Source organism: Culicoides brevitarsis, chromosome 1 (genome assembly GCF_036172545.1).
Source record: "Culicoides brevitarsis isolate CSIRO-B50_1 chromosome 1, AGI_CSIRO_Cbre_v1, whole genome shotgun sequence".
Taxonomy (NCBI): Eukaryota; Metazoa; Arthropoda; class Insecta; order Diptera; family Ceratopogonidae; genus Culicoides; species Culicoides brevitarsis.
This window is the reverse complement of record NC_087085.1, coordinates 39,775,944-39,801,050: the sequence shown is the minus strand read 5'-3', so window position 1 is coordinate 39,801,050 and position 25,107 is coordinate 39,775,944. Positions and strand designations below refer to the sequence as shown.

General features: G+C 23.1%; 1 protein-coding gene across 2 annotated transcripts in view; it reads right to left on the bottom strand.

The window, feature by feature from the left end:
* Positions 1–25,107, bottom strand: part of LOC134827137 (uncharacterized) — a 77,921-nt gene that overhangs the window by 25,424 nt on the left and 27,390 nt on the right. For both annotated transcript variants that reach the window (XM_063839691.1, XM_063839688.1), the window contains one exon: positions 22,048–22,084. In XM_063839691.1, the coding sequence (XP_063695761.1) occupies positions 22,048–22,084 (37 nt within the window). The remainder of the gene's footprint in view (positions 1–22,047; positions 22,085–25,107) is intronic.

Genomic DNA, 25,107 nt, shown 5'->3' with positions numbered 1-25,107 from the left:
TTATTTTTTTCAAGAAAATGTTCAATTAAAGTGTCAGTTGTCAAGATTTTAAGAGAAATTTAATTTTAATTTTTTTTTTTTATTATTAAATTTTTTAAATATTTTTTTTAACAAAAATATTTAAATATAAATATTTAATTTATTATAAATATTTTTTTAATTTTTCAATAAAATTTATTAATTTTTTAATTAATTAATTTATTTAATTTAATTTAATCGATAAAATTAATTTTTTTATTCTTTAAAAACTTATTTTTTAATTAATATTAAATTAAATTTTTAAAATTAATAAAATTTATATTAAAAAATTTTTTTTTTAAATAATTAATTAAATTTTAAATAATTAAATTTAATTTAAATTTAATTTTTTTTATTTAATTAAAATTTAAAAATAATAAATAAATAAATTAAAATAATTAAATTAAATTTTATTTAATTAATTTTTTATTTATTTTTTTTTATTTAAAAAAAAAAATTCAAATTTATTAATATTAATTTTTTTTATATTTATTTTTTTATTTTAATATATTAAAAAAATTAAAAATTCAATGAATTTAATGAAAATTTATAAAAAAAATTAAATTTTATATTTTTTTTGTGATATTTTTTACAGAAAAATCAACTAAAATTTAATTCAAATTCAATAAAAATCACGCATCGACCTATAAATTATACTAAATAAATTGAATTAATTAAAAAAATCTTTTGAAAGAAAATAATGAAATCACGATCGAGACAAATTGAATTAGTACAAATAATTAAAATATTTTCTTGGAAATATATTTCTATTAAAGAGGATAAGGATAAAATATACCTTTCTCTTGCATTGTCTTTTATTTTTGCCTGCAACGTCCTTTAATTCAATATTTAATTGTTCAAGAAAAAGGCGAAACAATGGAAACGAACGGAATGAATCATTTATTTCTTGCATTGAATCACTAATAGCTCTATTTTTGTGTGACAAATGACAAGGATCCTCCGCAACAAAGTCACGCTTACGTGCTACCCACTCATTGCAAGAAGCATCCTTCGCCTTCGAATCTCGAGACAAACGAGAAAAAAATTAAAGAAGCACGTAAACTGAGAAAAATGTTGCTACTGTGTGTTTTTTCCATTATTTATAGCAAGGGTAATTTGATATTTATAGACGAGAAAAGAGTTCACGTATCTCGGAATAAATTTATTCAATGCAACCGAGTGTAGTTTAGGTAATTTAATTTTTTTTTTCGTTGAAGAATGAGAAATTTTCTCGCTCGACGACATTTTTTTTTTGTTTGAATGTAACAAAAGTCAACAACGAGTCTTTTCTTGCTTTCTCTTCTCTTATGATTTAGGTAAATATTTGTTCGTTATAATGAACAAAAACTGAACAAGAGGAAAAAAATAATTATTTCGCTCATTTAATCCTCTTAAGATATTTCCATGAAAAAGGATCATGATCTGTTTCAATTAGTTTAGTGAGTGTTCATGTGTTGTTTTTTTTTTTTTTTGTGGTGTTGACAGTATTTTTCTTCGTCATTTCTTTTTTGAGAAAAAAAAAGAAAAACATGTAAATAAGGTACTCTGAAAATATTTTTTTTTTGCTGCTCAAAAAGCTTTTGTATTATCCTTTAAGCAGTTTCAATGAATTTTAAGTATGAGAAAAAAATTAAAGACATTTTTTTCCCATGAGTAGAAAAATACTCGGAAGGATATTGAAAGACTTCAGTAAAGAAGGTTTTGTGCATCATTTATTTAATTCTGAGTTTTCTATGAAAATTTAAGTTGACTTTAAATATTTATATTTTATATATTTTTAATTTATTTAATTTTAATGTATTTTATTTTAAATTATTTTATTTTTTTTATTAAAATATAAATTTTTAAAAAATTACATTATATTAAATTTTTAAATATTAATAAAATTTTAAATATTTTTTTAATAAAAATAAAATGCATAAAATTAAAATTCGAAAAAAAATAAGAATTTTTTATAATCGAAAAAGAATAAGGATTTTTTATATTCGAAAAAAAAAAATTTAAGATTTTTTTTTATTATTTTTTTAATATAAATTATTTTTTTGTATTTAATTTTTTATTTTTTTATATTTTTTTTTGCGAAAAATATTTTTTTGCTAAAATAGAAAATAAAAAATCTTTATTTAATATGAATTAATTAATTTTGGTTTATTTCAAATTTTCTGAGAAATATTTTTTTACCTATATGATGTAAACAAGAATTTTTTTGAACGAAAATATTTTATTTTTTTTGCCTAAGTCGTTTCAATAGAAATTCATAGAAAATATTTTCAGGCAAAAATTTTTCTTTGTATGAAAAATATCCAGCTTATGTTATATTTTTTATGCAAAAAATTCTCAAAGCCATGTATTTTCCGTCAAAAACATCGTCTTATCCTTCGACAAGAGTAGAAATATTTATCCTTCAGCTTTAACGAAAAATCCTCGTTCTTTGGCAACAAAATGTGTTACTATCTCCCGTTACTCTGGAGGCGTAAATCTTACAAATGTCTATGAAAAGTTGCTCAGACTAACTTTAACGACATTTTCAGAGGAAAACAACAGGATACAAAGAACATTAGATATTGGATGTCGTAACATCGCAAGAAAACATGAAAACTTTAATAAAACTTGGATTGTCACAAAAGTTTTTACACAAATAAATGTCTCATATCGAAATACCCTCAATTTGTTGGCAATGAACAAACGGGTAAAACATGACAAGAAATGAGGTGTTTGAACTTTTTTTATTATAAATTTGTCCCAGCTGCACTGAAATTCTAATTTAATTCGAAAAATAAATAGAAAAAAAAATAAGAAAAATGCAACAAATATTATGCAAGAGACTTCCCGCATACAAAAACAAAGTCATTAAGACTCATTCGTTTAAAATTAAATTGTTTACTCAAATTAAATTTCATCACAGATCTGTTCTGAAAAAATTAAGCATTCAGAAAAATTCAATAAAAATGTTAATTTTTTTTCTACAATAAACACACATGGTTTAGTGCAATCGGAATTTACATAAATAAGGCCGAAAAAATATTTAAAAATGTTTTTTTTATTTCAAAAAAAAAAAAAAAAAAATGAATTAAACTAAAAATTTTTTTTAGCGGTTTTTTTTTTTATTTTTTTTTTTATTTTAAAAAAATTTTTTTTTTAATTTTATTTTCAAAAAAAAAAATTTTAATAATAAAATAATAATAAAAATAAATAAATAAACAATAAAAAATATTATTTTTAAAAATTTTTTTAACAATATTTAAGTTAAAAATTATTAATTTTAATAATTTATTTATTTTAATTATTTTTAATAAATAAATTATTAAAATTTAAATTTTTAACTAAAATATTTTTTTTTAAATTAAAATTTAATTAATTAATAAAATTAATTTAAATTTAAATTAAATTAAATTAAATTTAAATTAAATTTAATTTATTTTTTTTTTGTTTAAAAAATATTTAATTATTAATTAGAAAATTAAATTAATAAAATAATATTTTTTTATTATTTTTTTAATTCGATTTTTCTTTAAAAAATAAAATAAAATATTTTTAATAAAAATAACTTCAGAAAATTTAAAAAAAAAATTAAATATAAAAAAAAATCTAAAACATTTTCGATTATTGCATCGGCCTAATATCATTAAACTTGTATTAGAATAATTTATATCAACACGTTTATCCAAAAAACAAAACAAAAACACGTTATCTAATCACGTCCTTTTCACTAAATAGATAAATAATTTCATGAGAGCTAAAAATAAAAATTGTTTATCGTCTCGTCTTGTCTCTCGTATTATTATAATAATTATTATTCTTGCACAGCGCCGAAAAATGTTGTGTAACTCTCAACAAATAAACAAATCTGATTATCATTATTTCTAAATAACAAGCACACACAAAAATATATTGCGCAACACCTTTTATGTGTGTGATATTTCTCTACTACTCAAAAAAACGTGATACACAAAAATAGAATAAATTTCGGAGGAAACGCCCAGCTTTTTATTAGAATTTTTCGCATACAGGTTTTGTATTGTTTTTTGTATATGAAGAGCAGATCCATGACCTTGCCCAACTAGAATACGCGAAATTGAAGCGCAGTTTGCTAATATTTTGTTCATATATTTATTTTTTAATGAGAGTCATAATTGGAGGATTATGTTGTTAAATGTAAACGAGACCAATGTAAATGTAACGAGCGACAAGATAAAAAATGTTCGTTCAATTTCGTTTCGCAGAATTAGGTCATGAGGGAGATTTTACAATATTTTGTTGTACTTTTGTGGAGGTAATGATGGAGGCGACTGGTTTTACGTTAAATAAATAGCTTTTGTTTACGACGTAGAATTTTTTTTTTTTGAATAATTTTGATGGAAAGTTGGAACGGAAACGACGCAATTTCATGCTTTATTTGGCAAAAAAGATGATAAAAAAAATATTTTGGAAGAAAAATTTTTGGAGAAGACAAATTAGGATGTTTCACGCAAATTCTTAATAATAATAATCATTTTTCGAGGGAAATGTAAATTAATTAATTTGAAGACATTTGACGTAATTTTACCCAGAAATATTAGGAAAAAATAACGAACAGACAGAAAACATAAAAAAAGATATTAAACGATAATTAACAATTTTTTTCCTTTTCTTCGCCTTTTTTATATTTTTTTTTAATGAAGAAAAAAAAGGAAAAAAAATAAAATGTCTGTTTTTGACGTGTAAAAATTGAATGTTCAATGCAATCGGAAATTGTAAGAAAATTTCCGGAAATGTATTGACTTTGGTTCAATCTTTCAAGGGTGATTTTTTTTTTGGTATTGGAAAAATAATTTTTAATAGAAAAAAAATAAAAATTTTCTTTGATTGCTGATTTCCGGAGGTTTCATTAAAAAAGTGACAGATTGAGGACAATTTTTTCAGGAAATTTTGATTTTTTTATTTAATTATGTAACAAATTCAGAAAAAATATATTTTTATTGGGGTTTAATTTAGATACAACCATATGAAGAAAAATTATTTTAAAAATTAATTTTATTTAAAAAAAAAATTAAAAAATTAAATTAAATTAAAATTTTTTTAAAAAAATTTAATTAAATTTAATTTTTTTTAAAATTAAAATAAATTTAATTTAAATTTAGTAAATAAACTTTCTTAAAATTTCAAAATATTTTTTAATTTTATTTAATTTTATTTACAATTGACAACAAACTGTTTTTATAAAAATAAAATTATTTAATTTTTAAAATTTTAAAGAAATAAATTAATTAAATTTAAAACTTTTTAAAATTAAATTAATTAAAATTAAAAAAAAAAATTAAATTTTTTTTAAAAACCACTTTTGAGTGAAATTGAAAAAAAAATATTTAATCTCTATAAATCCACAAACCTCAAAATGTACTAAAACAAAACTTTCCTCCCGTTTTTGTCTCCCTCAAGTACAATTTTACATCTAAAAATAGTCCAATTTTCAATTTTCTTTCATTTCAAATCCACAAAAGGATATAAAAACATTTAATTTCCTTGATTCACATAAAAACAACTCACAACTACACAGCAGCGTCAACAGTTAAACGGGAGGCAATGTCACCATAATTTCTGCCAACACGATAATCCACATGTACACATGAGAAAATAACGAGGAGCTGCAGCGGCAGTAGAAGCACTTCGATGTGCATGCATGCAAATTGTAGCTGGCGCACAGAAATTTCATTCAACTTTTGACCTAGTTATGCATTCACACACTCACTACAATGTTGCACCGCAATTCTTTCATAAAAATTTATTAGAATACAATACTTTTGCACTGTTCTGGCGAGTAAGTTTAGACACGGATCCATTTTTATTACGAAACTTTTGTAATTTTAAAATCTTTTCTTCATCACGTTTTATTATTATAATTTTTTTTTGAGAAAATTTTTTGTTGATGAATATTGAAGGAAAAATTCTCTTCCCGAATAATTTTTTTATTATTTTTTTTTTATTTAAAAAATTAAAAAAAAAAAATTTTATACATTTTAATAAAAAAAGAACACTTCCGCCTCGTACGATGAATTTTTTTATAAATAAAATAATTCAATTTATTTTTATACCTCGTGTTTTTTTTATATTTTTAATTTCTATGATGTTATGTAATTCACTTAAATAATCACAAAATTATTTTTGGATTTTTTTTTTAAATATTTTTATTTCTCTTGAAAAAAAAAATTTTTTTTTTTATTTATTCAGATTTGAATTTATTTATTATTTTTTTTATTTTAATTAAAAATTCAAAACACGTGAATTGATTTGTGGCACAATGTTCTATTGTTGGTCTTCTGTGTATTTATTAATATTATTATCATTCATTTATTTATAAATTGAATTGAATTCATTCAACGAGCACTCAATGAACGGCACTTTGTTAAACTTTTATTAATTTTTTTTTATTTTTTTTTATATTTTCTTGAATGTAGACTTTTTTCACATAATAAAAAAAATCAAAAAAATTTAATTATAAACTTTTAACCTATTTTTAGGTTTTTTACGATGTTTTTTATTATTATTTAATTTTTAATAATTTTTTTTATAACTTTTCAGCTGGCAACTTATTTTTTTCTGACAAAAAAGAAATTTTGTCACATGTTGTCTTTTTCTTTATTTTTTGCCTTTTATTTACATCTATCAGCGTGATAGACAACGACGACGTGAAGAACCGCTCTCTCGAAATGCTCTACAACGACTGACGATTGCTGCTTGTGTTTGTATGTGCCTGCGCATTTGATATTTTTTCATTCATACCGTTCATTCGTGTGTACATTACGAGAGATCGAGTCGTTTTTTTCATGTGAGAATAGAAAAAAAACGTTGTTGTTGTTTAGAATTTTAGAAATGTTGTACTATTTCAACGCAGAACAGGTTTTGAGAACCTTGAAAAGTTTTCAGTCAGTCACTTGCTCTGCATCTCGTTCAAAAAAAAAAAATGTAAAAAAAATCATGTTTATCGAGAAAAAACAACAATAAAATTCGAGAAACGTTTAAAGTCATTGACAAAAAAAAAGGGTGATTATGAAATATTTTTAGTCGTGATCGATGTCAATGACCTGCCCGTTTGCTACGAGGCTTTGTAACTCGAAAAAATTACAAAAACTTGTAATACTTTGTTGTTTATATTTCTGGGAGTGTATTGAAAATGAAATTGTCTACGTGAGATTTGATGATTTTTATTCACACAAACACACGAACGTTCGCTTGTAGTGGTAAATACAAACGTAAAAGCTTAAAAAAGCTCGTTTCGCAGCTGTCGGTTTGTTCATACGAAATTCCATAGACACAAAAAAATTTTTTTTTGTCTTTTGTTCGATTTTGATAAAGGATGAAAGCCAATTTATTGACTTGTTTTGGCAGATTAAAAAGAATTTCTGTGGAAAAAATTCCTTCTGACAAATGTCCATGACGATTTCCATTCATTTTTATGTGAAAAACGAGAAACGCGTGGGCAGAAAGCCACAAACAAACAGACAGACGATAGAAAAATTTCCCTTTCATTTTATTGACATTCAAAAAACGAAGCACGTGTGTGATTTTGTGATATATTTATATCAAAAGTTTGACAATCATGGTGACTTTTTTAGTCCCGCATGCCAGTTGAAACAATGTTGGATGAGAATATTGTGGTTACGGGTCAAGAAATTTTTTTGAATGAAGGTTTTTGTTACAGAAATTACTTTTTGCTAAGTTTTGAATCGATTTTGAATGAAAAATTAAAAAAAAATCAAAATGTGCATTGGGTCGAAAATTTTTAATGTGCATTGGGATGATTTTTGAATGTGAACTGGGTTGAAATTTCACTCTGTACTTTAAGAAATAAGTTAAATTTCAATTTTTTTAATTTGAAAGAAAAAAATAAATAATTATAAAAGCGCTGAAAATTATAAAATGTGCACTGGGCGAATATTAATTTGCTTCTTTTTTGAGACTCCAAGTCAGTATTCAAAATTATAATTGTCGATTGAAACTCAATTTGAAGAAAAATGACTCATATTTAAAGCGCAGACATTTCAAATTGTGCATTGGGGTTAAATATTTGAATGCGCATTGGGATAAAATCAAATTGTAGATTGGGATAAATTTTCACAAGAGCTCTAATATTTTGCTAAAAATAATGTTAATGAGGCTACTTTTAGTAAATTTTTTTTCGAAGGAAAATTTCAAAATGTGCATTGGGAAAAAATTTAAAAATCTTAATTAGGTTACGTCAAGCAGTTTTTCGCAATAAAAAGGAACAAAAGTGTCATTTTCTCTTTAAAAATAAGTCGTTATTGTGTCAAATTAGTGTTTAAATGACCAAACTTGACACCCTTTTGTTCCAAAATATCGCACCTAATGATAACAATGAGATGCGCACGTAACTTTTGTCAAACCTTCGTCTCTCAAAAAAGTATCATTTATTACATTGTCTGTGAAATTCGATTCGAGAACATCTGAGTCTCTCCTCGCGGGTATATGTCAACAACAATTTTGCGTCTTTTCGTTGCCATTGTTGTCATATTTTGTGTTAATAATACCGTCTCGATAATAAGCTGGGAAAATAATCTTCCAAAGAAAATTTTGCTTCTACGCAGAAGAATTTGATGCCATCATCTAATAGTGCGAAACCGAATCTGTTGTCTCTTCTGTCACGAAGTAGAAACAGCAGCACGACGACTTGAGACGATTAACATTCATTTTGCGCTGTCGCCATTAGCGAATCGATGTGCGATTTTAATAATAATAACAATGCTAATAAAATGATATTGGAAAAGCGTCAATCAAACGAAGAAAACCAAACTGACATCAAACAATCAAAAGTTGAATGAAGGGAAGGGGAAAATTGTCTGACATTGAAAATTTTGATGTTTTTGTTTTTTTTTGTTTATCTGTTTTGCAAGTTTATAAATAAAATTAGGAATTGGTAGAAACCAGGCGCCGCCATTAAACGCCTTCATGTTATGTTTATTTGTTTGAAGGACTAAAAATATGAAGAATTTAAAAAAAAAATTATGGATAAATATTTTTGTTTTGGTTAAGATTTTTTAATTAAAAAATTAATTATTTATTTAAATATAAAAAATTAATAAATTTGAATATAATTTTATTCATATAAAAATAAAATATTTTTATCAAATTAAAAATAAAATTATTTTATTTTTTTTTAATAAAAAAATTTTTTTTTTCATTTTAAAAAAAAATTTATTTTATTTGAAAAATTTAAAAATTAATTAATTTTTATTAATAAATTTTATTAAAATAAATTTTTTTTTATTTACATTTAAAATAAAAAATTACATGAAAATAAAAAATTAGAAAAAATAAATAATTTTAAAAAAATTACAAATAAAATGAAAAATTGTCCTTTTTAAATTTATTAAAAATTTTTATAATTTAATTAAAATTTTATTATAATTATTTAATTTATTTTTTTTTTTATTTTAATTATTTTGTATAAATTTATTAAAATTTTAAATTTATTTAAAAAAATAAAAAATTTCAAGTCGCTAAAATTTTTTATTTTTCAATTCAATTAAAATTTTAAAAAAATATAAAAATTTTAATAAATATATTTTAAGTTTCAAAATTCTTCAAAAATATTTATTAAAAAATCCCGTTAGGCATGAACTTTGCCATTCAACAAAAGTCTTATCAACTCCCACAGTTCACTAAACATTTTATTCAGTAAACCTACTTTGAAAATTTTACACATTTTCCTTGTCAGATTATAATATCTTCTACCTAATCGACAATCAATGCACCCCACGTGCTTCCAAAAATTGTCGGAAAAACCTTCAATTTACTAAAGTAACAGATAAATGTCGTACCTTTTTGTACTTAATACCTCAACGTTTAAAGACTCAACCTTTTTATCTGCAAAAAAACTGATAAAAAATTTGTAAAAAAAAATACAAAAAGCCAATTTACGACGATTCCGAACAAAAAGCTTGAGGGAATTTTCCACATCAGAAAATTTTATTTTTCTTATCTTTCAATTTTTTTTGTGTTAAACGATCAAAAACACGCCTCGAATAAGATAAGAAAACAATTTTAAAGTAAATAATTACCACAGATAATTTTTTTTCCTCTTCCTTTCGGTTTTTTTAAAACAAAAAAAAAAAGTTTCGAGACAAACCAAGTCAAGAAAAGAGTCAACACGTGTTCATTTCATTTAGTTTATTGTCATGTCATGTCATTCAATCATTTTTATTTGCTCTCAGTTTCTTCTTACAACGCAAAAAAGGAACGATAAAAGATATTAAAGATAATGTAATTTACGATGTAAATCAAGGAGATCTCTTTTTTATCGGATACGAAAACGAAGTAAAGCTATAAATTTGGAATAATTGAACTTACGGATAAAGGTTTCTCCCGTGTTTGAACTCAATAAAATGTTAATTTAGGTAATCTCGTTAATTTTACGTAAGATTTCTTACGACACAAATTGAATTTCGGGGATTATTTTGTCCCGAAAGTGGATAAAAGTCTCATTTTTCATGTTTCTTGATCGAAAATTACTTCTTTTCATCGCAAACAAAGACAACTAAATGCTTTCTTTGTACAAAGGACATCAGACATTTGCATTTATTTCATTGTTCGTGACGGCTGGCAACAAAAGATCTCACAACACAAAAGAATATGAGATGGAAAAAGATAAATTTCTCTCCGAAACACGTTCTTGGTGCGGAAGAAACCTTGAAATAAGTTCACGGTCAGCAACTTGCATGAATAAGACTCTAATTAAATAGCCGCAATTAACGTACTTTTGTGGTTCATTTTAACAAAAAGCGACCAAAGGACGTCTACTTATGTCATGAAAACTGAATTTAATGCAATAAGCTTCTTACACATGATTTTGAACCAAAAAAAAAAACACATAAAAATATGAAGCGGAAACAAATGTCTCGGAACCAGGCGCATGCGTTACAAAACACAAGCAGACACGATAAAAAAAAAGGAAAAAGTAAATAGTAAAACGTGCTGCTGCCTGCAAAGAATTTTACTTCCTCTGCAAAAACTATCACCAACAGCAACGAAACTCATCCTACTCGGAAAAATTTGAATGACAGACGCATTTAATTTGTAGTCGAGTCTCATTTGTCTCCGCTTGATGAATTATTCAGCTTTTCCTTGTTGAATCAAATAAAAATATTTTCATTCATCATTCTGCGATTTTTTTGTGCGAGTCTATGCTAATGATAGTGAAAGTGTTGCGAAAATATAATTATCGATTTTTTTCTTTGTTCGTCTTTTTTTAGGCATTTTTCGTTCAAGGGTCTCTCGGTTCAACTAAAAAAAATAAAAGGACACTGTCACTTAATCGATGGCATTGTCATTGAAAAATTGATAGAAAATGACAAATTTGCATAAATTTTTATTTTTTCATAGATTTTTTTTATTTTTTAAATAAAAGCTGATGAAAAATTTTTGTCAGAAGGTAATAGGAAATTATTTAGACGTCAAAAGAATTTTAATGCTAAAATCTTTTCCGAGAATGGAAAAATATTTGTTGAATATTGGTAGAAACGTAAAAACCACTAAATTATTCGTATTTATTTTATGAAAGTACTTTGTTGAAAGAGATGCTTTCAGTTTTATGGCATCATCAATTATGAGAAATAAATTAAATCATCTGAATAATTTTATAATTCAAAGGAAACCAAATTTTTGCGGTTTTAGGCGAATCGGTTATGAATCGGTTTTAGTGTATTTTTATGGAAAAATGCAAAATTATCATTTTTTCATTTCTTTTTACATTAGAGTAAATTTTTTGTAATTATTTAAATTTTATAAAAAAAAATAAAAAAAAAACAAATTAATGAAGAGATAAGAAAAAAAATTATTTTTTTTTTGTAATCGGTTGTGAATTACCAGATTTCATAGAAAAAATGTGGTAATGTATATTTTTCTATTTTAAATTTTAATTGATTCAAAAAATTAAATAAAAGAATGGATTTAGATAATGAATATGAATATGATATAGAATATGAACAATTTTAAAATTAATTTAAAATTTAATTAAATTTATTAATTTAAAATTAAAAAAAAATAATTAATTAAATTATTTAAAATTAAAAAAAAATTATTAATTAAATTATTTAAAATTAAAATTAATTTTGAATTAAATTCTTAATTAAATTTATAATTATTTTAATAAAATTGAATTAAATTTTAAAATAAAAAATAATTTAATTAAGAATTAAATTAAAAATTAATTTTGAATAAATAAATAATTTAAATTATTTTTATTTAATTAAAATTATTTTAAATTTAATTTTTTTTAAAATCACAAATGTGGTAAAATCCATCATTATTTTGTAAAATTTTCCATCCTACATTATTTATGAATATTTCATGCTCAACAACTTCGTTTCCTGCCACATAAAAGCTCACTTTACATAACAATGACTAGCCAAGATGTTTTCTCAGAACCATTTCACAAAAGAGGGAAGTTTTTCAATGTCTCATTTGCATTTCATAAAAATGAAGAAATAATCCTTTCACAGCTGCGTTTCAGGAAAAATTACCGTTATTTCTCACGTTTCTCTCTCGTAGCTTTTTTTCATATTAAAAAATAAAAAATAGCAAAGCATAAACAAAGCAATTTTCTCCCCCTACCTGATCGTCAAATCGCTTCAAATTTCACAACCTTGAAAGGTATTTAACAAAAAAGTTTTTTTTTGTTGTAATTTGTCTGCGTAAAAAGTTTTACGGTAATAGCGACAATTTAGTGAGTTCGATAAAAATTTATGGGATTTTGTCATCAATATGGAAAGTTTTTCTTGGCCAATAAAGTAAGTAAATTGGTTAGAAAAGTAATTGTTTGTCCATTAAAGTTATTAAAAATGAATTCTTGGCGAATTCGTTGGTTTTGACAATCAATCCATCATTGTCAATCATCGTCTTAAATTAATTTGTAAATAATTATTTTCGACGCGTGTTGAACACTAAATACGCAACTTTTTAAAGAATTAGTGGGAAATTTACCAGAGAAACTTTTAAACAGACACGTGTCTTAAATACATCAAAGTTTGTGAAGCAGAAGAGAATTTATTTGAAACTTTGTTGAAAATCTGCAAGTTTAAAACCATAAAAGGAATTTTATTGAAAAATAGTTCATATCACTTTAACAAGTTTCTTGTCAGCATGATTCAATTAAAATGTCGTTAAATCGAGAAAGAAACATTGCGATGGAAAGAGTGAGTGAGAGATAATTGAATACAATAAGTAATTATTATAAGGAAATTTAATAATAATAATAATCGTAAAAGTGTATCAAGGACTTTTCGCAGCAATTGTGAACTTGATACGAAAACTTAATGTCATCAAGGGACTGATTTGTCAAAGAAAATTATTTTTTTTAAATTTAATTTAATTTAATGGAATTGAGTTCAAAAATATATAAAAAATATAAATTTATGAAAAAAATTTTTTTTTTAAATTTATTCAATTTATTCAATATTTATTTTATAAAAATAAAATAATTTATATAAAACAAAAATAATTTAAATAAATAAATTAAATTTATTTATTTTATTTTTTTTAATTTTTAAATTAAATAAATTATTTGGAGAAAAAATGAATATTTAATTTTTTTTATATTTTTAATCATATATTTAACTCTGATTTGTTAAAAAAAAAAAAAAAAAAAACACGCGAAAAGAAAAAGTCAATAAGAATTGATAGAAAACTTACAAAAAAATATTTTCTTCATTTAATTAATAGCGAAGAATTTTTGTTAATTGGGGCTTCTTTTGGGATTAATTATACGAAAAGTTAGCAATTATTGCGAAAACTTTTTTAATCTAATTTTTTTTCTTGTTCATCAATTAAAAAAAACTTTTTTTTTCTAATTTCTCTATTTTACTTAAAAAAATTATGAACTTCAGACAAGAAAAAAAAAATAATAATTAAAAAAAAAAAATAAAAAATGTATGTTTGTATTTTATGTATTAAAATTTATTTAAGAATTATTATGTAATTAAATAAAAAAGCAAAAAAAAAAAAAAAATAAAATAAAAATAAATTAAAAAAAAATCTATGATTTTTTATTAAAAATCTTTTTTATTTACAATTATATCACAATGCCTCCCATTATATTTTTATTCAATACAAAATCTAAATATTTGCTTGACTTGATATATTTACAATTACTTTGCACAAAAGAAAAAAATTATCTGTCACTCTTGTTTACAAAATTCTGCCAAAAAATAATTCACTTTTCACAACGTCATACAAAAATTTGCACATAACTACAAAAATCGCACGAGACAACGATTAAATATTTGCTCAAATAATGTGACATGATGCGTCATTTCAAACAATTCTTGTCGTTGTTAAGGAGGTTTCTTTAGAAGTTTCCAACAAAAAGAATTTTTTAACACCAAAACTAGCAAAAATTTGCCACATGTCACTTTTTTTCGCACATCGTGAATCAACAATTCGCATTATATACATAAATTCATTTATTTACAGAAGGTACATACCAGCAAAAAAAAATACAAAGAAAAAAAACAGATGTGGCAAAAAATACCGGTAACACACTTGTTTTGCTGCTACAAAGCTACAGAAAGAAACTTGTGTCTGTGGAATCTTGTATTAACCGGTTAATTTTGTTTCTACTTGTCATTTTTGCCTCATTTATTGTCGAGCAACAAGACTTGTTGTTGTTGTGCTTGCGAATTCAATTGGAAACTTGTCTAGTAGAAATTTTATTTCTTACTAATTTTGTCTAACAAATTTTGTTGTTTTCTCAGCCGGTTTCTGGCGTGTTGTTGGAGAACTGACACAAACACGTGTAAACGTCTAGCTTTTCGATCATTTTTTTTTATTGTGTTCCAAAAATAAATGTTATTGGTCATTCGCGATGGATTGGCGGAGGAAAAACAATTTTTTTTGGAAAGAGAAAAATAAATTATTTTGGAAAAAATTAAAAAAAAAATAATAAAATTTAATAATTAATAAAAATAATTAATTAATTAATATTTTTAATTTAAAAAAAAATAAATTAAAAATATTGAAAATTTATTTTTAAAATATTTTTCTAAAATTATTTTTAATAATTTCAATATTGAAAAAAAAATAATAAATCATTTTAAAAAATTTATTCAGATTTTTTAAATTATTAAAATAAATTAAAATTAATAAAATAAAATTGAAAAATAAAAATTAAAAAATAAAATTTTTGAATTTTTTATAAAAAAAAAATAAATTTATTTATTCTTTAAATTTTTTTAAAGTAACAACTCTGACTGTTCATCTCAGTAAAAATTTATTCTGTAATAAAAATTCATGAATTTATATTTTTTTTTGTAACCACATAAATTCCAGCGCCAGAAACGATATAATTGGATTGATTTTGATGTATATTTATTTATCTTTTTTTTTGTAAACAAAAATTTATTGCTCACGAAAAAATATTTATTTTTCCGATTTCATATCAAAAAAAGCACCTGTTGGAGAAAAATCCCAACAGAAAAAAAATCTCAACTTTTTTATTGCCTCTGAAGAATTAACTCAGCTTAACTCGTGAATTTACTACAAAAAGCACGTTCACGTTCAGTCTCGAGAATAAATTTTATTACAAGTCGAACTTTTTTTGCGCAGTATTTTCTTTTAACAAAACACAAAAAAAAAAAATATTTAACGATTATTTTGCAAAGAAAAATTATGTTTTGACTCCCAATTTTGCCTCGAGACTTGAAAAAAAAATTAAAACAAAAAAAAATTAAAACGCAAAAATTTTACTTTCCAGCAAATTCTGAAAAAAATTTTACAAGCAAAAAAATTACGTCATTCGTTGCATATTCTTATTGGAACAACTGTGTTAATATGACAGCGCGCATATTAAGTATTAAAAACATCTGACAAAGAAAGAAAAAAAGAACGAATGTAATAAAAATGGGGAACAGCAGAGGACAAAATTTGAAGGTTATTGAATCATTCAACTTACGTCGTGTGTATCGAGACTCACACAACCATCAACTTTTGATATTCTTTTGTTCGTTATATAAATGTTTATTTTATCGTGTCGTTGTGTGCGTTTTTTTCAAGAATTTTTCGGGTTCTGAACGAAATTCTGACCATGCTTCGCTTATGTAATGTTTGTTATGTTTATTATGCAACGTTCCTCTTTTGGTGTCTCTTCTTCTTTTTTTATTTACTCTTTTTTTTATTTAAAATAAACAATAACACGCAATAATTCGCCGGTAGTAAACAATGGCGACGATGGTAACACTGTCGCCGGTATGAATTAAAATATTTTTATGAATATTTTTGAATTATAAAAAAAATTATTTAAATTTATTAATTTTTTAAATTTATTTTTAATTTATTTAAATATTTATTTAAAATATTTTATTTTTATTTTAATTTAATTTTTTTTTTATTTTTTTTTTAAAAATTTTAAAATAATTAAATAAATAAAAAATAATTAATTTATTTATTAATTAAATTAAATTAAATTATTAAATTAAATTAATAAATTAATCCATAAATTGAATTAAATTTAAAATTAAAAAAAAATAATTAATTTAATTAATTTAATAATAATTTTTTAAAAAAATTAAAAATGTTATAAAAATATTTTAAAAATAAATAAATATATTTTTAGCCGGTTTGTAAATAAATATCGAGACGCGACTACAAAACTGTGATAATTCTTCTCTGATAATGCTCTCTAATCAACGAATTGCAAAAAACGAAAGCACAAACAATGAATTAACCTAGGTCGGTCAGTGTCTTATCGCCTCGCGTATTTATTTATTTATTATTAAATTAATGCAATTTTTGATAAGAGGCACACGAGAGCTCTCGAACAATAAGCTCTCGCTTATTTTTTTATCAGTTGTCAGTTCACAAATTTTATTGCGAAATAGCGTCTCGTTTATTTCAGAAAAAAAACGTAAAAAAAAAACAAATTAAATTTTTGTCTGATAATGCATTGTTATTTACGATTTTTATTATATTTTATTTTTAAAACTGAAAATTACGAGGCAGGTTAGATAAGGGAGAGACGCAAGAGACTATAAATGACACTCGGGAATTGAGTAATCAAGACGGATGGCCTCAACTTTCGTGTTGATGAGTTTGATGACTTTTCATTTAATGGCTTGTGTCGGGTAAGTTTTTGTCTGACAGCTCAGAATTACGAGTTTGACCTTTGTTAATTTTTTTTTGTGGAAATTTTATGTCTCGTAATTTTTAAAAATATTTATTTTTAAATTTTTATTTTGTGAGTTGTTTAAAAAGTTTAATTAAAATTTAAAATAAAAGGTTATGAATGCATTTAATTGTTTCAAATAAAAAATTTCACGTTATTAAAACAAAATTAAATAAATTAAAGTTTTTGCATTTTTAAACAAAAGAAAAAAAATTAAAATGATTTTTTCAATATAAATTAATTTAATTAAATTATTTTTGTTTTTTTTTTTCGAAAATAAATTTTAGCAATAAAAATTTTCAAAATAATAAAAAAAAGAAAATAATTTGAAAAAAAAAATATTTTCTCATCTATCAAAAAAATATCAATTTTTCAATGAATATTTTAAAATTTTTGTGCAATTTAATATAAATTTGTATTTATTTAAAAAAAAAATAATTTTCAAAATTTTTAAGCGAAATATTAATTTAAAAATTCACTTAAAATTGAGAAAAATTCAACTGCTTTTAATTTTTTATTAGTTTTATTTATTAATTTTTTTTTCATTTATTTATTTTTTTAATTTTTTTTTTAAATTTATCTTATACTGAATCCCATAATTTCTTATTAAATTTTTGTACACTTCGTATTTTTCTCATTAATAGCTTTCATAACAACCATGACTTGTCAGATTACCGCTTAATTCCACAATATACCATCAAAATGAGAGCAAAACTCATTTTTCACGCCAGTCACGCCACACCCTTTGCGGAAACAATGCTCTTGTCATGTTCTTGTCAGCATTAAATTTTCCACTCTTGCCGAGTTAAGTCTACCTATTCATCAAACAAGTCCTTTCAAAATATTGATTTTTGGTGCATTTTACATCTTTCTACATTTTACATTTTACTTTCAATTAAAAATTTCACCTTTTTCGGAGTAAAATTCAATTAAAACCCAATCCATTAGAAAATAAATGGAAAATAAACAGAAAATTGTCTGAAATCAATCAACCTCAATGTCTGTCCAAAACAAACTTTTTGCTGACAATGTAACAAATCAATTTTATACATTTTAATAAATAAATTCGATACGAAAACCCGAAGTAGAGAGATGAATTTTTAAATAATTGAATTAATTTACCTTTAAACTGAGTTGAATTTGTATCTCCTTTATGTACAAAAAAATGTTGTCTCCTCTATTTTTCAAGCAATTTGATATTTTTATACAATTTTTTTTATGAAAATTGTCCAATATTTTTTTTTTCGTAAAATATTATTTACTCGTTAGTTATAGTTGCCCAATAACAACACCAACAACAACAAAGCGACACCTTGAAGTTGTTTTTATTTATTAAGTTTTTTTTTCTGTGTTTACATTTATCTTAGTCATTTGCCGGTTGGTTGTTCAGTTGTTCGACAATGTTATCTTCTTGTGCGCATATACAAGTAACTGTACAGAATTTGACTTTTTTTGTGTTCTGTTGAGAAATAACAACAACAACAGTAATAGTTTTGTCACGTAGTCACTTCTTAATTACAACACAAATTTTTGTAAATAATTCTATTTTTAGCTTAGATTTTTATCTGTCTGTTGATAATTATTTAATATTTTTTTTTTTACATGAAAAAAATTATTTTTTAATTTTTTTTATTTATTTAAATATTTTTTTTTATTTTATTTATTTAAATATTTTTATTTTATTAAGAAAAATACACAAAAAATATTTTTTTATTATTTTTTTTAGTTTTTGATTTTCTTTTATTTTTTTAAATATTTTTATTTTATTTTTATTTAGAAAAATACACAAAAAATATTTTTTTTAGTTTTTGATTTTTTTTTAATTCTTATTTTTATTTAATTAATGCTCGAATATTTTTTTAAAAGCAACACTGAATACAACTAACACGAAGTAGTGAATACTTAAGTCCAGAATTTATTTTATGATTATTTTTTATTATTATTTTTATATATATACAAATATTGCTTCGGCTTCTCGAAACCGGTTTAAAATTATTTTTTTTTAATATTTTCAAGTTTTGCTAAACTTTTCGTGAAAACTTTTCTACGCCCTTCACTTTATTTCTTCTTAACGTGATGAAAAAACATGATATTACAGTAGGAAAATCTCTTGTTTTTATTTCTTGTAATTTTACAAATTTTTCTCGAAGACATAAATTTCACTCGGTTCGACGTACGAAATTTGTCAAACATTAATTTTAATCGAATTTTGTCTTTAATTCAATTTTTTTCTTGAATATTCTTCAATAATATTTTTTTATATTGAATTTTTTGCGTGTTTTTTTACTTTCAATCCAGTGCGTTGTAAAAATGGAACTGAAGCAAGTTAATAAAATGCGATGTGTATCTACCTCGATGACGAGACGTCGTCGTTCATGCGTTCGTTCATGCCACACAATCCCCAAAATAAATGAAATGAACGCGAAACGGAACATATGTCGTCGTATAGGGGAGTGTAATGTTTACAACCGAAGTTACTTCGTACGGGATTTTTTTTTTGTTTATTTGTGAACAACGTGAAAAATGGAATTTTGTACAAATTTTAACAACAACAACAACAAAAAATGTTTTGGATGAGAGATTTTTTTTTTGGAATAAATTTGTTTATGTTTTAAATGATGATTCGTGGAAAAGTTTTGAAGATACATTTATGGAAAAGTTTTGTTTCAGATTTGAAGGTCGCTTAATGGATTTGAGATGAAAAAAAAACAAAAAATCAAAACACGTGAAATGCGGCGTCTTTCTTGCAGCGTTCATGAAAAAAAATGACGCAGAAGAATTTATTTATTTATTTTAGAATTTTTTTTACGACAAATATTCTTCAAGGTTTGTTTTTAGAGTAAATTCATTGCGAAAGAATTTCGTAATCAGCGATAATTTTTTTTTTATCGTAAACATTTGTAATTGGAGTACCTTCTTCATTCAGCTGAATGCATTCATTCACAGTAAATTTACTACGCAGTAGAATTGGAGTCGCTCAATTTTTTTTTCAAGAATTATAAATGAAAGCGTTCTTGCCATTGAACGTGTTGTTGACACAGTGGAACTTCCGAGAACAACCATTAAAGCGGAATTCATGGCATGCTATCTTTCCCTTCTGCATAAATAGCAAAAAAATTACATAATTTTCACTTTCGTTCTCGTAGCATGGAATTATACTCGGTTCCCTACAGGCTGTACGAATATACGTATTGAACGGTATTTCGACGAACAACAAACTCTGGCGTGGGTTCGAAAATTTATTAATTTGATAAATGCGCCATCTGTGAATGGGCACGTGAAATAATTTAAGAAACGCTTGAAAACGCAAATTAAATGGAAAATTTTCAGGTTTTTTGTATGAAAAAAGGATCAACAAGTAGGGAGATAAATTAAATAAATCACTTAATTTAAATGAATAACGAGTATTGTTTAAATGATAATGATCGTGGGAAGGTTGGCAAAAGTTCAAGGATCCAGAAGACTTTATTTCTTTTTGGTTGTTTATCGTGAAGTAATTTATTTATGTTTTCGTTGAAGATCAAGGATAAGTTGAAAGGTTGTTGATATATTAAAATTTTTATGTTTTAGCAGAAAAAAAATTGTCCTTAAATCAGTTTATAAAATTTTATATAAAGTTTGTAATGAAAAAATTCAATTACTGTTCTAAGAATTTATTTGAAATTTTTTGTGATGTATTTTTATTGGTTTTTGGAAGGTTTTGGAATGAACCAAAAAAATTATTAATTATGGAAAAAATTGTTGAAATTTAGAAAATTATTTTTTTTTACATGAGCGAGTTATTTTTAACTAATTTTTCCATTAATTATTCTAATTTTTCTGCTTCAAAAACTTTTTTAAGCTAATCCTGATTTAAAAATCATAAAAAAATTGCGAATAAAAACAAAAAATATTTAAATTCAAGTTGTTTTAAAATATTCATTAATTTTTGGTTTTTATTATTTTAATATAAATTTTGAATTTTCCACAATTAATGCTTAAAATAAGAATTTTAAATAAAAGATTTTAAATTTAATTTAATTTTTTAATTTAATTTAAAATTAATTTAATTTAAAAATTTAATAATGAGCTAATTAAATAATTTTATTAATTTTTTTTTTATAAAAATTATTTTAATAATTTTAATAAATTTAATTTTAATTAAAAATTTCAATTCGAATGAGAAAAGAATAGTTATTAAATTAATGTTTTTTTTGTTTAAAAAATCTCATAAAAATATTTAAAAATAATTTATTATTTATTTTCATAAATTTAAAATAATTCGAATGAAAATTAATTAATAAATTCAAAAAAAAAAAAAAAAAATGAAAGAATTTCAAAAAATAATTAAATATTTAATTAATTTTAATTTTTTAAAATTTTAATCAAGATAAAATTTTAGAAAAATTTTTAAGTCAATAGAAAATACTAAAAATTTATTAATTAAATTAAATAATGAATATATTATTAAATCTTTAAAATACTCTAAAATATTTTTTTAAATGTTTCATATTCGTTCTAAATAATTTATTAAAAAATTCAGTTTTGAGAATTTTATTTTAAATTTAATTTTAAAAAATTCCTCATAAGGAAATTTTTAAACCCAAACAAAAAACCCCAAGGTTCGTTAATTGAAACAATCAATCCACAACTGCTTAAAAAATCATCTGCAGCACACTTTTTCACACTTTAATGATTAACTGTAATCGCGTTGCGCGTTCAATAAAAGTCTGGCTAATTATTTATCAAAACATTCGCTGTCTATTTTTTTTGTTGTTGTTACACATTAAAAAACGCGTTGTTTGAACAAAACTTTGTCATAACTTTGTCTCAATGGAATTTTTAGCAGCTTCTAGTATTACAACGAGAGAAAAATAAATATAAAAAAATTCGGTACTTACTTTGTGCCGCGATAAGTTGTTGCTGTGCAGTTGCTCTCTGAAACGAAAAAAAAAACAAAAGCAAACAAATTGAAATAAAATTCCTCACGAAGAAAAATAAATAAAAGTTTTGATAGTCAGCAAAAATATTTTTTTTTCTCATGAAATTCGTACTTGTTCTAACAATCTGCGAATTCCGGAGCGCTCCAAGGCATCGATATCCAATGAGTGGCTGCGATGTTGACGAGATGGGTTGTAATAAATTGGGGAAACGACGTGATGCGACATTTTTTCACGTTCTGCCAGTAAGTTATTGAGTCGCGACATTTTTTTTTATTTATTTTGGGTTTTTGTGCTAATTTAATCAAATATTTTTTTATCTCGTGATTTTAATTATTTTTTTTTTATTTTTATCTAAACATGCTCTTGAATTTTTTTTTGTTTACACTTTTTTTTTATAAGACGCACTTTTTTATTTATTTTTTTCTTAATTTTTTTTTCTTCCAAGTTTTATTCGCACGAGTTGGCAAGTTATCGCTAAAAAAATCATCAATAAATTGTAAATTTTTCACACAATCAATCGTCTCAATGTGCGACAAATTAAGTACAAATTACGATCATTGTCATAGTAATAATTCACTGCGAGAGATCGAGATCGAGAGAGAAAAATTAGAAGTCAAATAAACAACATTCGCGACTCACAAGAGGCATAAATTAAGAAGTAATAAAGGTTAAGAAAATAATTGAGAGGTTTTTTTTGCTGGTCTTTGTCTGAATTATTGCCTACGTCATTGTCGTTGTTTACGTCAGATTTACAACAACACTTCAAGTGCCTTTTGAGCGAGAAGAAAAAATAATAAACAAAACTTCCGAGTTGACTCAGCAATTAATTAGTCGCGATCGATCGTTAGACGATTCTCGACCGGCTTTAAGATGTGGAACAGAAGAGAAAACAGGTTTGTTTATTTTTATTACGGTGTTTAAATGGAATAAAAATTTAATGTTATTGCAGTGTTTTTATCGGAAAATTATTTTTTTTTAAAGAATCTTTTGAGGTTTTAACAAGAAATCTCGTAAAATTGAATCATTTATTTTTATTAATTTTTATCATGAAATTTTTCACTTTCATAAATAAAAAAAAAAATATTTCGTATGGAAAACAAAAATCTAAAGTAATTTTTTAAGTTTATTTTATACATATCGAGAAAAACCCTTAAATATGTTTTTAATCAACAAAATAATTTTTTTTTTCGATACAAAAATTAAATCAAAATTACAAAAAAATAATTAATTAATTAAAATATTTTTTCTATTTTATTTATTATTTTAAAAATAATAAAATATTAAAAAAAAATAAAATTTTATTAAAACTAACTAAAATTTTTTTTTTTAATTAAATTTTATAAAAAATTTTATTTTATTTTAATTTTATTAAAAATTTAATTTAATTAAAACTTAAAATTTCGATAAGAAAATGAATTAAAATTGGAAAAAAATTTTAACTTCAAAAATAAAGACAAAAAAAAATTGACAAAGAACTTTAATATTTAAATTTTAACCATGCGAGTCTGTTTTTGGTAATCTGGCGTAAACCAGTTAATTTTCCACATAGTTGGCAAACTTTAAGCCCATTTAAATCGACAAGTTACTAAAATTGATAATTTTATTTAAATTTTTTTTAATGAAATTTTTATTTTATAAAATTTTATAACAAATAAATATTTTTTTTTTGTAATTTAAAAAAAATAATTAATTATTTTGTAAAATAAAAATTATTTAATAATTTTGTAAAAATATTTAATAATTTGTTAATTAATTAAAAAAATTAATTAAAATTAATAAATCCATATTTATTTTTAATAAAAAAATGCAAAAATATCGAAAATTAAAATTTATATTAAATGAAAAATTTGAAGGTCAATTTTAGAACAAATAATGTTTTACTCCAATTTATAAATATTTTATCTCGTAACGGCAACTTTTACTCTTTTAATTTAATTTTATCGCCAATTTGTACCCAATTTGTATAAATTTTGTATAAATTTTGAGCTGTACTGATCACGCAAATAGTCAAAAAGACCTATAAATTATTTTAAATTATTATGCAAAAAAATCACAAAAAATTGAAAAAACCCCTCGGATCGTGACTTTGACATGAAAAACCCTTGATTTAATTATTATTTTTTTATTTTAATTTATTTTTTTAATTTTTTTTTATTATTTTTATTAATTTTTAAAAATAATTATAACTGAGAAAAAAATTTAATTTTTATTTAAAATAATTTCTCAAGATAAAAATAACCAGAAATAAAATTCTGATATCAATAAAAAAAAATTATTTGACTGATAACAATTTTTTTTGCACATCTGGTTTCGTTATCAATTTTTATAATCTTAAAAATTTTTATTTTCTTTACTATTTACGATTCACTTTATAATATTTATTTATTTTTAATCATCGTAATTTCTTATCACTCGCGTCACATCTTCATTATCAATTTTTTTTTATTATTTTTATTTTTCCATGATGTTTCGCGACCGCTTAAAATAGAATTAATCGTCAATATTTGCTCTTTAAAATGACACTTTTCTCACAACAAGATTTACATTGTATTACAAGGTCGGTTGTTGTTTTTGTTTCTTCGCCTCAAATGAGATAATCTTTTGATATCATTTTCTTCTGCGGTTAACTTGTGACTATTTACATTTGTTTGTTTTGTATTTACTTTCACGCCTCGCCAAGCAGCAAAAATTAATTTAATTTAACATCCAGTGCAAAAATCCGCATAAACCGAAAATCGCGAAGCACTTTTGATGCCATATAGTATTTCACTTGTCCGACGTCGAATAAATACTGAGTGATATTATTAACAGAGCGAACGCGCGAGTAAACGATTCTTTCCTTTATTATGCGGCGCGCGGTTGTGTCTATCTATATGCGAACACTTGTTGAATACAAACCAGAATTTTTTTTTGTCTGTAGTCGTTTTGTTTACTCGCACATGAGGCTGTGCCTGGTTTTTTGTACCTTTAAAAGCCCAATTAAAAGGTTCTCCGTCGTAAAATGAGAGAAAATGAGAG